The sequence below is a fragment of the Pipistrellus kuhlii genome, unplaced genomic scaffold, assembly GCF_014108245.1.
Source record: "Pipistrellus kuhlii isolate mPipKuh1 unplaced genomic scaffold, mPipKuh1.p scaffold_m20_p_4, whole genome shotgun sequence".
NCBI classification, from domain to species: domain Eukaryota; kingdom Metazoa; phylum Chordata; class Mammalia; order Chiroptera; family Vespertilionidae; genus Pipistrellus; species Pipistrellus kuhlii.
In genome coordinates, this window is record NW_023425540.1 from 45,158,755 (window position 1) to 45,174,473 (window position 15,719).

Consider the following 15,719-nt stretch of genomic DNA (forward strand, 5'->3'; position numbering starts at 1 on the left):
TCCTCGCACACAGAGGGTTTCTTTGGTGTTAATTTTCCTGAGTGATTGTGTCTGAATTGACTGAAGACCTCATTGTTGAATTTGAGCCTAATGAATCTTAATGATTGCAGTGTAATGTCTTACCAAACTATAAAATTAGAACTGGCTATTCATGTCCAAAAGCACAGTAACCTAATTTTCAAAAATAATGAGGCATCTAGGAAGATGCAAAATATAGACGTAGGCAGGTTGAAAGATGCACTGCACGTTTTCATTGTGTTACAAAAGGCGAAGTGTGTTGGCAGCTGCTGCTAGGTGCCTGATCGTGCCTACAGATGAGTACTTTGAACTCTTTAATGGCTGAGTAACTAAGTGGTAATGTACTTAGAAAAGTAGGTTAAACCAGTATTCCATCGTTAGTTGGCTGACTTCCCGTTTATTTTAGAGCTCATATATTCTAAAAACTTTTGCCATAATGTCATTTTACGAAACATTTATTAAGTGTGTAGAAATTATACTATGTTGGCTGTGGACCCAATTGATAATATTCCTTCCCATAGTTCCAAGACATTTTTCCTCACAACAAGAAAACAGACTATTTAATCTTTTACTTAAGAATCACAGACCTGCCGAAACCGGTTTAGCTCAGTGGATAGAGCGTTGGTCTGCAGACTGAAATGTCCCAGGTTGGATTCTGGTTAAGGGTCCCAGGTTGGATTCATGTACATTGGTTGTGGACACATCTCCAGTAGGGGGTGTGCAGGAGGCAGCTGGTAGATGTTTCTCTTTCATCCATGTTTCTGGCTCTCTATCCTTCTCCCTTCCTCTCTGTAAAAAATCAATAAAATATATTTTAAAAAATAAACATAAAAAAAAGAATCACAGACCTATTTGACCACACCACACATACACCCATCCCCAGCAGGATAGCATCTGGCATCTTTGAAGTACATGGCTCAAATGGAATTATTCTAATAATAGTCCATGCAAGGTCCCTGTGGGCATGTCTCCTCTAACTTGATTATTCTCCTTAGATTCAAAATTATAGCCTGAAAATTGAAAATTATATATAGCTTTTGCAAGGCAAGACCATAATTCTAGGCTTGTGCCATTTATTTTCAGTCCCAACAAATCACACTTAAAGTAGGCCTGACACTGGACTAGCCTTTAGCATTCAGGAGATCCTAGCTCAGCTGTTGACAAAGTACTGCTATTTAAAATTTCAGCAGACTTTGAGATTCTTTTGAGAATTTGCTCATGTTCTTCCTCTTTTCCCCTGGAAATGATAGTGTAGGCTGAAATTGACTCTCTTCTGTGCCTCTGATCTCACCTGTACAGATCATTCAAAAGCTCCTTCCTATATTAGGGTTCAGGTCAGTACATGTAAGAAGGTGATAGGTGTAAATCTCTATTATAGTTGTTTACTGTACCAACTTCATATCTAAGCCTACAATATCCTATTTAAATTACCTGCTAGAGCTGAAATGCTGAGCCTCCTTGCCAACTTTTTTAAGTGGGATGAGATGAGAGACTGAGTACAATAGAATATAGAATAGAATAGAATAGCATAGAATAGAATAGAATAGAATAGAATAGAATAGAATAGAATAGAATAGAATAGAATAGAATAGGTAAAAGGGAGAGAGAGGGGAATAGAAGACGCTGATAGGTCCATTTGAAATAGGTTGATTAACAAGTTTTCAGTGACAATCTGCATGTGATGGAGTCTGTACATGGAAAGCAACCCTCCTCCAAGTGTGATCTTCAGATTACATCAGGTAAAAGGAAGGTTCTAAAACCAAATAAGTTTGGGAAATTTAGGTTAAAAAAAAAGTTAAATGTGTTTCTTTGTCATGTGATATATTGGCATTTCAAATGCAAGGGAAGCTATCTGTAGCCATGCAGTATTTTCCTAACTTGACTAAAGTCATGGTGTTGATGAGAATGAAGATGATGGCAAGTTGAAGCTTAGTCAGCATGCGCTTTGTTCTAGGCTCTGTGCTGACTGCTTTGTGTGTGTGGTCTCCCATCCTCCTACCCCGCCCATTTGTGTGCATATGATGGATAATGAGCTGTGGGAGCAATCTGTGAGTATGGTGGCAGGAGGACTTAGAAAGAAGAGGAAGATTACCAAATTCAGTGTTGGGCTAACTCAGTTTGAGATGCTTTGGAGAGATCCAGGCCTATAGCCTTAAAGTACTCATTGAAAGATGACTCTTCTATGCTACACACCTGAAACTAATATAATATTGAACACCAACTATAATTGAAAAAAAATAAAAAGATAATAAAATTAATGTGTATGTTTTTAAAGGAAGAAGGTGACTCTAGAGATTATGATCTTAGTGAGGATAGCTAAGTCAAATGAAATGCCTGGCGTGTAATGGAGAGCTGAGACATACCAAGCCTAGCCTGCTGCAGTAAACACTTGCAACTGTATCTCGAGACGGGAGCCACTGGAGTTAGAGTGGATTCCCTTCTCCAAATGTGTTTTAAGAGCTCTTTGGGGAATGTGTTTGAAGTACTGAAGGAAAAACAAAATTCTAAAATTGGAACCAAATATAGGACTAGTGACCAAAACTTAGGAAGGAGGTAAATAGGTAAATAAAGTATGGACTGTATTTTTGAACAATTTGCAGATGGATCCATACATTTGTTCTCTGTGTCCACGGTATGTAAATGAGGATTCAGCAGTTCTGTGAAATGTGTGTGCCCCTTTGTCTTCGTCTATGACTTTAGGCTTATTTTCTGAGAACACTGGTGGGTAACTCCATTGTGGGATTGGTGTTAAGAAAGCTTAAGAATACAGTATTTTCTTTCCAAGAAATGGGTCAGATCAATGAAACTTATTTGCCTCTAAGTATCTTAATTTTGAGTCTTATTTTTAAAATAAGACATTTGATAACCTTATTTATTCAATTACCTCTTCTTCTAATTTAAAATAATGCATGCCTATTGTTATAAATAGTCTCTAAATATCTTAACTCCACATTATTTCACAGATGTGTGTCCTTGTTTTACTTTGATGAGTTTGAGTGGCACATCCAAATTTTAGAATCAGAAGGTGAGGAAGGAAAAATGAAAATAAGTACTTTAGAAGATTGTAAACACAAAATAAATTTCAGCCTCATGTAAATGAGGTGTGATTTCCATAATAAAGCCATTGTTGTTTTCACTGGTATGCAGCAATAAACACCAAGGCTGCAATTACAAAGAAAAGAGATAACATAGCGCCATACTTCCTTTAAAAATAGCAATTAAATTCATTGGAATCATATTTTCTACTAAAAAAAAATAAAGAGATCTTTTGTATTCTCAGTTGACATTACAAACTACCATAAGTAGACTTTCTTAATGATAGTAAGTACTAAATCACACATCCGCTTGTAGTTTTTTTCTTTCCACAAGTAATTTCTTTCACTAAAAACTTTTCAAACTGCTTTGTTTTTCACAGTAGTGACTCCTTGCTAATTTAAGTAATTTCACATTAGTGAGTCCTTGTTAAATATTTTGCAGATTTTTTTTCTCAACTTAATCTTGATAGGTGTGCCTTTTTTTTTATCATAGTCTTTTGCGTTTTTTAATTGTATTAAAATATACATAACATAATTTTAACCATTTTTAAGTGCACAATTCTGTGGCACTAAGAACATTCACAATGCTGTGCAACCATCATCTCTATCCATTTTCAGAACATTTTTTGTCTTCCCAAACCTAAACTCTACCCATTAAGCAATGACTCCCAATCCTCAACACAGCCCCTGCTGACCTCTGTTCTACTTTCTGGCACCTCATATAAATGGAATCATACAATATTTGACCTTTTGTGTGTGGCTTAAAAGTTTTACTTAACAAATGTCTTCAAGGTTCATCCATGTTGTAGTAAATGTCAGAATTTTATTCCTTTTTAAGGCTGAGTAATATTCCATTGTTCCATAAATCTACCACTTTCTGTAATGCATATTGGGTTGTTTTTTACCTTTTGGCTACTGTCAATAATGCTTCCATGAACATTGGTATACAAGTCTCTGTTTGAATCCCTGCTTTCAGTTGTTTTGAGTATATATCTAGGAGTGTAATTGCCAGATTATATGGTAATTTCATGTTGAACATTTTGAAGAATCACCAGTTTTCCACAGCAGCTGAACTATTTTATATAATCAGCAACCACACACATCTAATTGCTCCACATATTTGCCAACATTTGTAAATGTCTAGTTTTTTTGGCAGTAAACACCCTAGTAGCCATCTCCTTGTAGTTTTGATTTTCATTGCTCTAATGACTAGTGATATTGATCATCTTTCTATGTGTTCCTTGGCCATTGTACGTCTTCTTCTTTGAAGAAATTTCTGTGCAAATCCTTTGCCCATTTTCAGATTGGGTTGTTTGTATCCAGTTGTCAAATTGTAGGAATTCTTTACATATCCTGGATAACATAGTCTTTCATATATTGATAGAATCCTTATTCCTGGGCCTACTGTGTTTTTAGGGCTTCATTTTATTGAGCATATTGAAATGATTTTGTTTGTCAACTAATTCATCTTTAAACATATTTCCAAAGCTGCCAATTATAAATGCCTGCTTTGGTAAGCATTGACCTATATGGACAAGCAAAAAGTAGTTCACCAAATCTGACATATCAGTTTAGGAAATATGAGAGTAAAAATTATTTATATAAAATAAAACATTACTTTTTAGTTTGCCAAATGGAATTCATGGGAACTGCTAGAAAGCATGCCCCCTCTTACCTTCCCCAGCATCACTCATTCCAAACACCCTTCTCCTTTTGGTCCTGTGCCTCTCAGCCCCACAGAGGGCGAAAGGTGCCTCCTCACACAGATTAACCTTAAAGCGAGTGAAGTTTAGGTTTTGGGGCCTCTTCCTTGCATGGGCCCCTCTAAAGAAATATCTAATTATGCTTTTTAATGTTTATATTTTAAAGAAGCCTCCCCATGTTTTATAAACTTCAGGCTCACAAAATCTGAAAGTACCTCTGGATATGTTTCTCCCACTTGAAATCTGTCTTATTTGCTGTTGAGCTGCAGGAAAACCGGCCTGGGGCCTATTGTTCGGTGCCCTGAGTTATTTATGACTGGCTATCTTCTTTGCAGAGTTTCTAATCTGGGGTGCCAAGCTGCCACACTTTTCAACAGCGTTCCAGAGACACATGGGTGTTTCCAGTCAGCCTGGTACACTCTCCCGGCTCCCCTGCTGAGCTCTGTCCACATACAGCACTTGTCTGGCTCTGGGCACTTAGGAGAATATGCACGCCAGTTTTTTAAAATGTGGTGCCTAGTTGTTCATGCAAAATATTCATGCTCTTTTGTACTCTGCAGAGAGACATACTGTATTTTTCGGACCATAAGACGCTCCGGACCATAAGACGCACCAGTTTTTAGAGAAGGGAAATGAAGAAAAAAAGATTCTGAAACAAATAGTGTCCTAAAATATTTTATGTGCATTAAAACCCAACATCACCGTCATAAACACATGTAATCAACCCTGTAAAGTAAACAGCAGCATTTAGAACCATTTTAGAGCCGGGCAAGCACACAGAGACCACACAGAGCTGGGCAAGTAAAAAAACTTTTTTTTTAACGTATATGTGTAGGCTATATTTGGACCATAAGACGCAGGGACCTCCCCCCCCCCCCCCCCACTTCTGGGGGGAAAAAAGTGCATCTTATGGTCCGAAAAATACGGTAGATAAAATGTTGTACTCACACAGTGGGAGCAAAGAATGCAATTGCAGGACTTAATACCTGACCGCTGAAAATTTTCATGAGCACAGCTTAGGCCGTTTCCTAGATCTTGGTGGTATCCTGTTAAAAGTAAAAATGAGCCTCTGGCCCTCACTGGTTTGGCTCAGTGGATAGAGCAGCAGCCTGCGGACTGAAGAGTCCTGGGTTTGATTCCAGTCAAGGGCATGTACCTTGGTTGCGGGCACATCTCCAGTAGGGGGTGTGCAGGAGGCAGCTGGTCGGTATTTCTCTCTCATGGATGTTTCTAACTCTCTATCCCTCTTCCTTCCTCTCTGTAAAAAAAAATCAATAATTTTTTTTGAAAAATGAGCCTCTGACCCCTTAACAAATGAGTGATTTTATAAAACAAAAATTAAGTTTTATAAAAATTAAGTAAATCTACTACTACTACTATAACGTATTATTTATGACAAAGGCATTATCCATCTATACACTCTGTACAGTTATACACTCAGACAACTTTATATATTTCTATGAAGGGTATATGTTCTAAAAAAAAAAAATTCTCAGTTTCCTTCTACCTCTTCCCCTCCCCTGTTTCTTTCCTTCCTTTTCCTTCTCTTCCCAAACAGTTCTATCATAAAGCCATTAGTTGGTACAAAGCAAGGTGTGCATCCACGGGAAGGTGTTCTGGCATGGCATGTCGGGCTTCAATCACTGGGAGGGGTGCAGGCTAGCATGAGGGGTCAGAATCTGCATGAGTCTGGGGGGCCATCAGTACAAGGGAAGGGTTTACCACAATGGTTTACAATCAAGTAGGGTAGTTGATAAAATAGGTAAATATATTACGAATATTGAGAAATCGGTTTCTTAACAACAAAGAAGAGAGTTACAAAAATGGAATGGGACAGAATTATTGTAGAATTAATCCAGTGGTATTAGATTGGAATGGGAAGTATCGGTGTGAAGTAACTTGCATTACATAGAGATAGATAAAGAAATACATGCAGACATAAATGTGTATATGCATATGTGCGTGTATTCATATGCTATATTCTCAGGTTCTATCTAACTAAAAGGGCTTAATAGCAACAAGCTATTAGCATCAAGGCAGGAAGATCTCTAGGACTGGATAAAGAGTAAAATTAACAAAACAGTACTTCATTGACATCAGTGGGGACAGGGTAGTTAACATGTAACATTTGCAGCATATAGAGATGGTATTGGAGCAACAGGATAACCATGAGGGGTTCTGTGGTCTTAGGCTCTGGTGGTCTTGTATTCTTCTGCCTGAGATTATACATAGAGAGATCAAGCAAAGAGCACGACTCTGACATGTCAAAGGTATGTTATCCTATAATAGATGCTTACGAACCATGGACCGAAGAGACTTAAGGTAAAGATGGACCTTTGCAAAGGAAGCTATGAGCTTGGGGTGTGACTCTCATCATGGCCTGCCCAGGAGGAGTTCATTCACAGGCCATTCTGCGTGCTTGTTCTGGCTCACAGACTCCTCAGGCCTGCCATGGGCCCCAGCTGCCCAAGCTTGCCAGGTTTATCACTTAGCGCCTTCACCACACACAAAAGTGACACCAAACAGATATTTATTCATTACAAAGGAAAATAGATTAACTTTAAAGTGGCGGATACTTGTAGCCACAAATTTAGTCAAGAGACTAAAGTGAGCATCCTAAGTAATGGCATGAATCAAATTCTTGTGCCACCCAATAGAAAGTTATAAAAAGAACCCAGCATGATGTCTATGATTTCTGCCAAAGTTTACAAACTGAATCACAGGAAAACATTAGACAAACTCAAATTTAAGGGCGCTATCTATGAAAAACTGGCTACAATCTTCCAAAGTGTCCGAGTCACGAAAGCCAAGGACACACTGAGGAACTATTTGGGATTAAAGGAGGGACTATGGAAATCTGTCAGCTGCGTCCTTCTCCTACAAAGAGAGCTACTGGAATAATCAGCAGACATGGGATAGGATCTGGGGGTTGTGGTAACATACCAATGTTAATTTCCTGATCTTATAGTTGTATTGTGTTTATGTAGAAGAATGCTCTTGTAGAAAATATGCATTAAAGTATGACAAAGGGTGTTAATGAGGGATCAGATTGGCTATTTTCTAATGGTTTGGGGGGGGGGGGGATCCTGTTTTCATCCTGTACTTGCAACTGTTCTGTAATTTTGAAATTGTTTCAAAATAAAATCTAAAAATTGCTACAGTTGTATTTAGTTGTTCTAACGTCTCCAGAACATGTGGATGTTAGGTGTTAGTGGATGATGGTGGATATATATGGACTTTCAGGTCCGTTGTGGTGTGGTCCAGACAGAAGGCTTTATTTGCAGCTGCTAAAATCTGATTCACTCTCCAAGGCTTATATGGCTTGTCATTTAAACATTAAAATCCCCTCTTTAAAGTTATTACTCTAGAGCCCAAATATCAAAAACAAGTGGGACGGATAATCAGGTCCTTCGGTCCTGAAGAAATCTGTTCTGAAAAATATTGAAACAAAGTGCATGGGGAAGGATGGTTGGGATAAGCATAGTGTGACAGGAGTGAATCTCATCATTGCATCTCTACTCCTAACCCTAGCTATGAAGTTTGGGGTCTTCTCAGAACAAAAATACCTTTCCATACACACAAACATGTTTTTATATCATTTTTGTTTTAAAATGTTGAATTGGACTACACTGGTTTCAAGGACACCCTAATGCCTGCCTGCCATTTTCTAGTGGAGCAATCTTTTAAAATTTACCTGGGAGTTCAAAGAGATTTTGTCTCCAGTTGTTCCTGTCACTTCCAGCGCAGTCCAGCAGGTGGCAATCTAAGAGAAGAACAGTTTTCATTCTCCCCCATCCCCCCACCTGCCAGCAAAACAGGAAGACTGTGGACTCAGCAATGTGCCTTCTCTTTTCTGGCACAAGAATGGGATTTCCAAGGTTGTTATTTCAAAATGGGTGCTCAGGCATAGAGAGTACCAGAAAGGAAGCAAAAATTATTGTGTGTATATGCATAGCCATGCAGTATTCTGAAGCTCAGGATGTTTTCTTTTTTTTTTTTTTTTAATGATTTCTAGAAATCCCACTGGTGTTATATCTCTTTGCCCTGATTTCTGTGACATGGCTTTGGGGAGGCCTGCACATGGCATACAGACACTTCTGGATGTTGGTCCTCTTTGTCATTTTCAACAGCCTGCAGGTAAGCCTTACGTTTCGATTACCGATGGCATACATGTACACTAATGAACACATGACATAGAGTTTCAGTGTAAAGGAAGCAAGTGTCCACACACAGGTGAAATGGTGCACATAGTAACATCAGGCAGAGTTGTAGAGTAAAATGCTGGGGGTTAAATCTTGAACCCCTGAGATAGGGCTGGGCTTCTAACCTGCTGCTTATACAGATAGGGAAGACGTATTTACCATCCTTTATTATGGGAACACCTAAGTAACTACAGAAACATATTTTCGTTCAACAGAACTGATGTTTACAAACGTTGCAGGTGGCAGCCAGGGAGGGCCTGTGCTCCTAACTGGACCGTGGCTGGGCCTAGAAATCAGATCAAACGAGGAGTGAAATAGATAGCAGTGTTCGAGCAGCCCACCCCCCCCCCCCCATTGGTCTGGTGCTTAGTGAAATGAGAGTGGTTTGGTTCACTGAAAAATGATTGGCATCCTCTAAGCCTGGCAAAAAGTTAGTTTGGTGAGCATGCTTGGATAGCATAACTAGACATTAAAGAACCATGGCAAAAAATTAAAGCTGACTTTTTTAGTGCTTTTGTTAACTGGGAAAAAGCTTCACCCTGAAATTAACAAATGGAGCAGATGGACACATTTTCCTTATTTTCCCATGTGAAAAGTTCTTTTGTAGACTAAAATAATTTCTTGAATTTGCCAAAGATACCTCTACACTGTCCTTATTTTGACCACCATCTTGCAAGGAACATGTGTAGACAAGCATATGAGGAGATCATGTCATACAACTAAAATATGACTCAAAGCATATTTAGGTTTGCAAAGGAGACAAATTCTTTAGTGAGAACGTATTTTATAGCAGGGTGCCTAATCGAAGCATATATTGATTTAGAAAGGGGGGAAAAATACAAAGTAACTTTAATGTTTGTGATCAAGTTGTTATTGCACTCTAGATATAATTAAGCATCTGCTGTTAGCACAGTGAGCGGGCGGGGCCGGCACCAGGAGAAGGATGCCAGCCTTGCTCCTTCAGGATCTGGTGATTCAAAAGAGCAAGCTCTTAGCAATGAGCATGAACTATGGCAGGTGCCATGTAATCAAAGTGCTATGACAGGGGTCGGCAAATTCATTAGTCAACAGAGCCAAATATCAGCAGTACAACTATTGAAATTTCTTCTGAGAGCCAAAATTTTTAAACTTAAACAACTTCTAACGCCACTTCTTCAAAATAGACTCACCTAAGCCATGGAAGAGCCACACTCATGGGGCCAAAGAGCCGCATGTGGCTCGCGAGCTGCGGTTTGCCGACCACGGCGCTATGAGATCTGAGTGAAGGGCCTGTTTACTCCTGTCTGTGCTAGCATTTGAGCTGATTCCCAAGATCAGCGCCTGTGAAGCCCTAAGTTTCAGTGCAACTGACATTCAGGTTCACACGGACAACCGAAAGTGGCATCTCATTTTTTAGACACAGAGTGGTACACGGACCAGTGTTCAGATTTACTTTTTCCCAATATTTGCTACAACCTTTCAATATTAAGAAGCCCAGAATTTCTGCCAGCTATACTTACCTGGCAGCAATGTTCAAGTCCTGCATAGATGCCGCCCCCTACAGGTGGGACGTGGGACCTTATTACACCTGGTGGATTTGATTCATTCATTTTGCCCGCCCATGAGTTTGTGACACCTCTAACGTTCATTAAATAAATGCTGAGCATACGGTGAGGGATAGGTATTTCAGGCAGAGACAACAATGTTAGCCTGGGCTACAGAAAGAGAAAGCGATCAATGTTCCCTAGATTAAGCAAAGGGGTAGAGGGGAGCAAGAAAGATTTTGCAGTTAGAGGCAGTGGTGACAGGGAGAGTGGAGACAGGAAGGGGCTGGCTTCAGTGCCGTGTTACCAGGTCAGGATGGGATGTTAAACTGCAGTTTCTAAGCAATGGGAAGCCATGGGAGTTGGAGTTTTCTTTGTTTTATTCTGGTTTGCTTTGCTTTTTAAAACATTGTTAGTTTTTAAGTTTTTAGAATATTAAATGGGAATGGCACGCTCATACCTACGCTTTGGAAGGGTAACTGGAAGCATGTAGGAGGTTACTGGAAAGAAGGGCAGTTCCAGGCAGGTAGGCTGTTGTGATATTCCAGCCTGCAGTGGTCTGGCAGTGTGCCTGGGAACAGACAATAACGGCAGGTTTGAGGATTGCTGTCGAGACAAATTAGTGAAACTAGGTTAGCCAGTTAAATGTGGGAATGTAGAGTGAGAGAGCAACTTTGCTCAGATATGCCTGGCCCAGGTGAATGGCTGGGCACTGAAGCCTTTAGTCCACGGGGTTAGCACTGAAGTTGAAGCATCGGTGAGATTTGTGAGACAAAGCTACCAATCAATGTTTTAGTAACTAGGTACAGTGGGAGAGCCAGTGAAGGTGATAATTATGATAGAGAACTGTTGTTGGGCAGTTTGGAGATGCTATTAGGAAAGGAAGCTTCAAAAGAAAACAATACCAAACTGTCTGTGAAGCAGAGAAGACAGATAGGGTGAGACCTGAGGAACGATGTGGTCCTGGGCATGGTTCCCCAGCTGTAGTGTGCAGCAATCACACGAAGGGCTTGTTAAAACACAGATTGTTAGGCTCCACACCCAGAGTTCCTGCTACAATAGATCTGGGTGGGATCTAGAATTTGCATTTCTGACAAGTTCTCAGATACGGCTGATGCAGCTGATCTAGGGCCTAGGTTGGGAACTCCTGGTATATATAGAGCATGATCCTAACTCTACCAGCCTACTCTCTGGTTTACTTCAGCTGAGTCATGGGTACTTACTCAATTCTATTGCTGAGTCTGCGAAATAGGGATAAATACTATGAAGGATTATGGCGTGATTTAATTAAAATGGCATAATTAATATAAAGCAGTTGTACAGTATCGCACACAGAGAACAATTATTTTTATTCAAGAAGTGTAATGGAGAATGCAAAGAGAAGTAATCGCTTAGGAAGGAAGGCTGGTTGGCTTCTTGTTTTGTTTTCGTTGTTTGTGAAACAAAAGACGAAGAAGGAGACACTGACAACTGGAGGAAAAGCCCATTGCCATGGCAGATCGTGAGCTGGGCAGGGGAACAGACGTGACAGGCGGCTTATTGGAGGGAAGAGCAGAGATTTTCTTTCCTCTGAGGCTAGGGAGAGAAGGAAGGATAAACATGAAAACACTCTTCTGGAGCTAAAATATGTATATGAATAGTTGGAGATTGCCTCTGATACCCTCTTTTTCTCTCTCTCAAAGTCAGCAAGCAATGGTATTTGTTGAATGAGTTGACAGCTTGAAATAAAAATAGTAAAAAAAAAAAAAAATATATATATATATATATATATATGGAGCCGTTTCTAAGCAGAAAGTAAATCTAAATGACAGTGGTTTGGAAGCTGATCAAGAAATGGACTGCTCACAGAGTGACCGGTGGGATTCAGTGGGAGCTGGAAACCTGAACTGTGAAGGGAACCAGTCAGCAGTAATTAAGTAAATTTAAACCTTGAGATTAAAATGGGAGCCACTATAACCTATCAAACCACATCCACAGGAAAAAGTCTGTCTAGCTCTTATGGAGGTTAATTATTAAAGGAGTACTGTTTAGCATTAAACGGTATATTGTAGGGAGACATAAAAGAAATCATTATGGTCTCCTTCTTTTACGAACTTAATACAAGCCAAGTATAAGTAAAAACTAAAAATATTTCAAACTCATATTTAATGAGTTTAATTTCATCTATGTGGCTCTATCGAAGCAATGACTATTGGTATCACCCTTGCCTGGGATATGGCACGCTGGTCATTCCTGGAAACAGGGCTCAATCAGTCCTTAAAGGAGCACTTGGAAAATATGATTTTTCTGGGGTTTATTGGGGTTCATTTAACATAGAAGCTGCCTCATATCTTTAACTCAGACATTTCTATGGAATATGGCTCTATAGTAGTTAGGTCTTCAAAGGCTATTCTATGAAGACTTAATAGTTTTCTTTCCTTCCTTCCTTCTTAGTGGCCTTTGTATTTCTTCTACTGTCTTTGTCAACACCTGGGACCAAAAAGTATGTGATGTATATGTTTGGCAATGATATTTTGGTCAGAGATTATTGCCTCATTTTTTTATTCAGCTTATTATTATTTCATAATTGCTCTGAGATTGATGAATGAAAGGCATATTTCTATAATATTCTGATTTTTAATAGTTATGTGATACAATTTTACAAAAAAGGGAATCTTGATCACTTGAAATATTATCAGGACTTTCTTGATCACTTCCTGAATATTCAATGTTAATCTACCAAACTTCTAATATATCTGAGCATTTAAGAACTGCGTGAAGTACTTTTTAAAACACAATGGATAAAAGTGCAAAAGTAAGATAAAAAAAAATCATTCTAAATATGTCTATTGTTATTCTTATTGCTTAATCATCTTCTCGAGCATCATGGCCATTAGCAGTGTAAGACTCACCTCCTACAAGCTTACTTGCCCCAGCAGGGAGAGAAATTCTTCCCCAACAGGACAGTTCTCTGCAGGACTTACATCACATTCACCTTGGATCACAGACTGTCCAGAAACCAATCACATGACAGGCACTCTAGAGAAGCCTGGGTCAGGAGCAGACTCCAGTGATAAAGGGAGTTGAGTTTATCACACAAAACCAAATGGAATGGAATTCCCACCAGAGGAAAGGATTCTTTTACCAATGTGTGTGTGGCCAAGGGGTTGGGGAGGGTGAAGGAGGGAGGAGAGATGGCAACAGTGCTAGCCAGGCCAAAGTAACCAATGTCCACTATACCTATTTTCTCCATTTTCTTGTTCCTTGATATAAGTTTGGGAAAGGACAGCTATTGTCAAACTACCAGAAAACATCATCAGTGAGAGAATAGTTTATTGTGAATATCCTTAGGATCCATCCTGTAACCACATATCTCTATGTGATTCCCAAGAAATTCAAAAGGCACTATGTTTAATATTTTTCTTAATTCCCTGACCCAGAATTTTCATATTTTTAGGAATGAGTTTTGTTTTCCATTTCTAAGTAGATTTATGTTAATGCTTATAGGTTACAACTTTTTTGTTGTTGTTGTTAATCCTCACCGAAGGATATTTTTCCCATTAATTTTTAGAGAGAGTGGAAAGGAGGGGGAGAGACAGAGAGAACACCATCAATGTGAGACACATCAATTGGTTGCCTCCCACACGCACCCCTCAGTGATCAAGCCTATAATTGAGTTACGTGTCCTTGACCAGAATCAAACTTGGGACCCGTTAGTCCATTGGTGGATACGCTATCCACTGAACCAAACCGTCTAGGGCTAGATCACAACTTTTAAAAACTGTTTAGTCCAGTGGCTCAGCCTCCCCAGTTAATTGAGGTGGACATTCTTGGTGCACCCCTTTCTGGGCTGTGTGCACAGTCTTCTTGTAGTTAAGCTTTGATTGTTGTTGGTATCACTGCAAGGAATTGACTTCCAGGCCAATTGGCTGTGAGGATCAGCTGTGTCTATGATCAGCTGTGTCTATGTGTCTGTGAGGATCAGCTGTGAGAACTTCTGTGCTGGAGATACCTTTATAAGGCAAGACTTGCTTCATTGGGGCTTTTGTTCTCACTGAGTGTGTCCCTTATGGATCTGAGATGTTGTAATCTGGATGGTCCTACTCTGACCCCTGGGTACAGTGGCTCTTAGATCTTCAAGGAGGTGCTAATTTAGCCTCTGCCTGAGCCTCCCAGTAAGAACTACAGAAAGATCTGCAGATTCCTCTTCTTTGTTTGGGTTTTGGAGTTGCCCAGATGAGGCCCAGCTGTGAAGCAATGCAAGCTGCTGTGGGGCCTTGGGTTGTCTTTTGGATGTTCTGGATCTCTTTGACTCAGCTGCAGTTTGTTAGGTAAGTTTAGACTTCAAAGGACCAGGCCATTCATATGAAAAAGCCTCTGTGCACAGCTTAGATAGGATGGAGTCTCAGGGCAGAGCAAACAGCAATGGCTTCCCATAAGCCTTGCCCAAAGAGGCCCCAGGTCTCAGTGTCCCTTGGTAATCACTGCAAGCACCTCTGAGAGAAGCCACCCTCAAGTTCTACCTACTGACAGATAGTCCAGTTTCTCCCCATATGAATCTAGGTTCCCAGAGTCTTGTCCAGAACTGGAGTTCAGAGCAGTAAGGAGCTTTTGTATCCCTGAAAATTGAAAAAGCCAGCCTCCAGGTCAGTTGCCAGCCCTTTCCACGTGTGCACGCCTCCATACCTCTGCACTTTACTTCAGCACCTCCTCTGAGTCTCAGTGTGCTTTTCTCTTCCCTTCTAGTTGTAGAATTTCCACTCAGCTAGCCTTCCTGTGGTTCTATATGATGTCCATTTTGTCTTTTAGTTGTAGTTTTGAAGTGGTTGTGCAAGGCAGCAAGTTCAGGTGTTTACCTATGCCGACATTTTGGTTTCTCTGAAAAGCTGCTATTTAAACCTTGCCTATGTCCCAGCCTTCTAGCCACTTAAGCTAGAAGCATTCCAGACCTCCAGCAACATAAAAGCTAATGTTGGGCCACTCCAGGACTCTTCAGAATCCTACTCCAGTGCTATACCTGCAGCCATTCCAATGAGTCAGTGCCTGTGCCACACTCATTAAACATTTTGTATATCATTCCTAGCTGACTTATGTTATAACGTGCTTTTTAAACCCAAACCAATCAAATTTATATTTATATACAACATGTATTTCTTCTAGAACTTACTCTGTCAAAAATTCATTGACAGTCTTGACTTATATGGAATCCCAGGTAAGGTAATCAGAGTAGCCAGCAGTTTCAGCCATGAGTTTCTTGGC

The 15,719-nt window shown here is 39.9% G+C and overlaps 1 protein-coding gene across 1 annotated transcript in view; it reads left to right on the top strand.

Annotated features, from left to right (window-relative positions):
• The window catches only part of ADGRV1 (adhesion G protein-coupled receptor V1), a 423,988-nt gene that overhangs the window by 362,619 nt on the left and 45,650 nt on the right, over window positions 1-15,719 (top strand). The window contains exon 88 of the mRNA XM_045571582.1: window positions 8,772-8,893. Coding sequence (XP_045427538.1) covers window positions 8,772-8,893 — 122 coding nt within the window. The remainder of the gene's footprint in view (window positions 1-8,771; window positions 8,894-15,719) is intronic.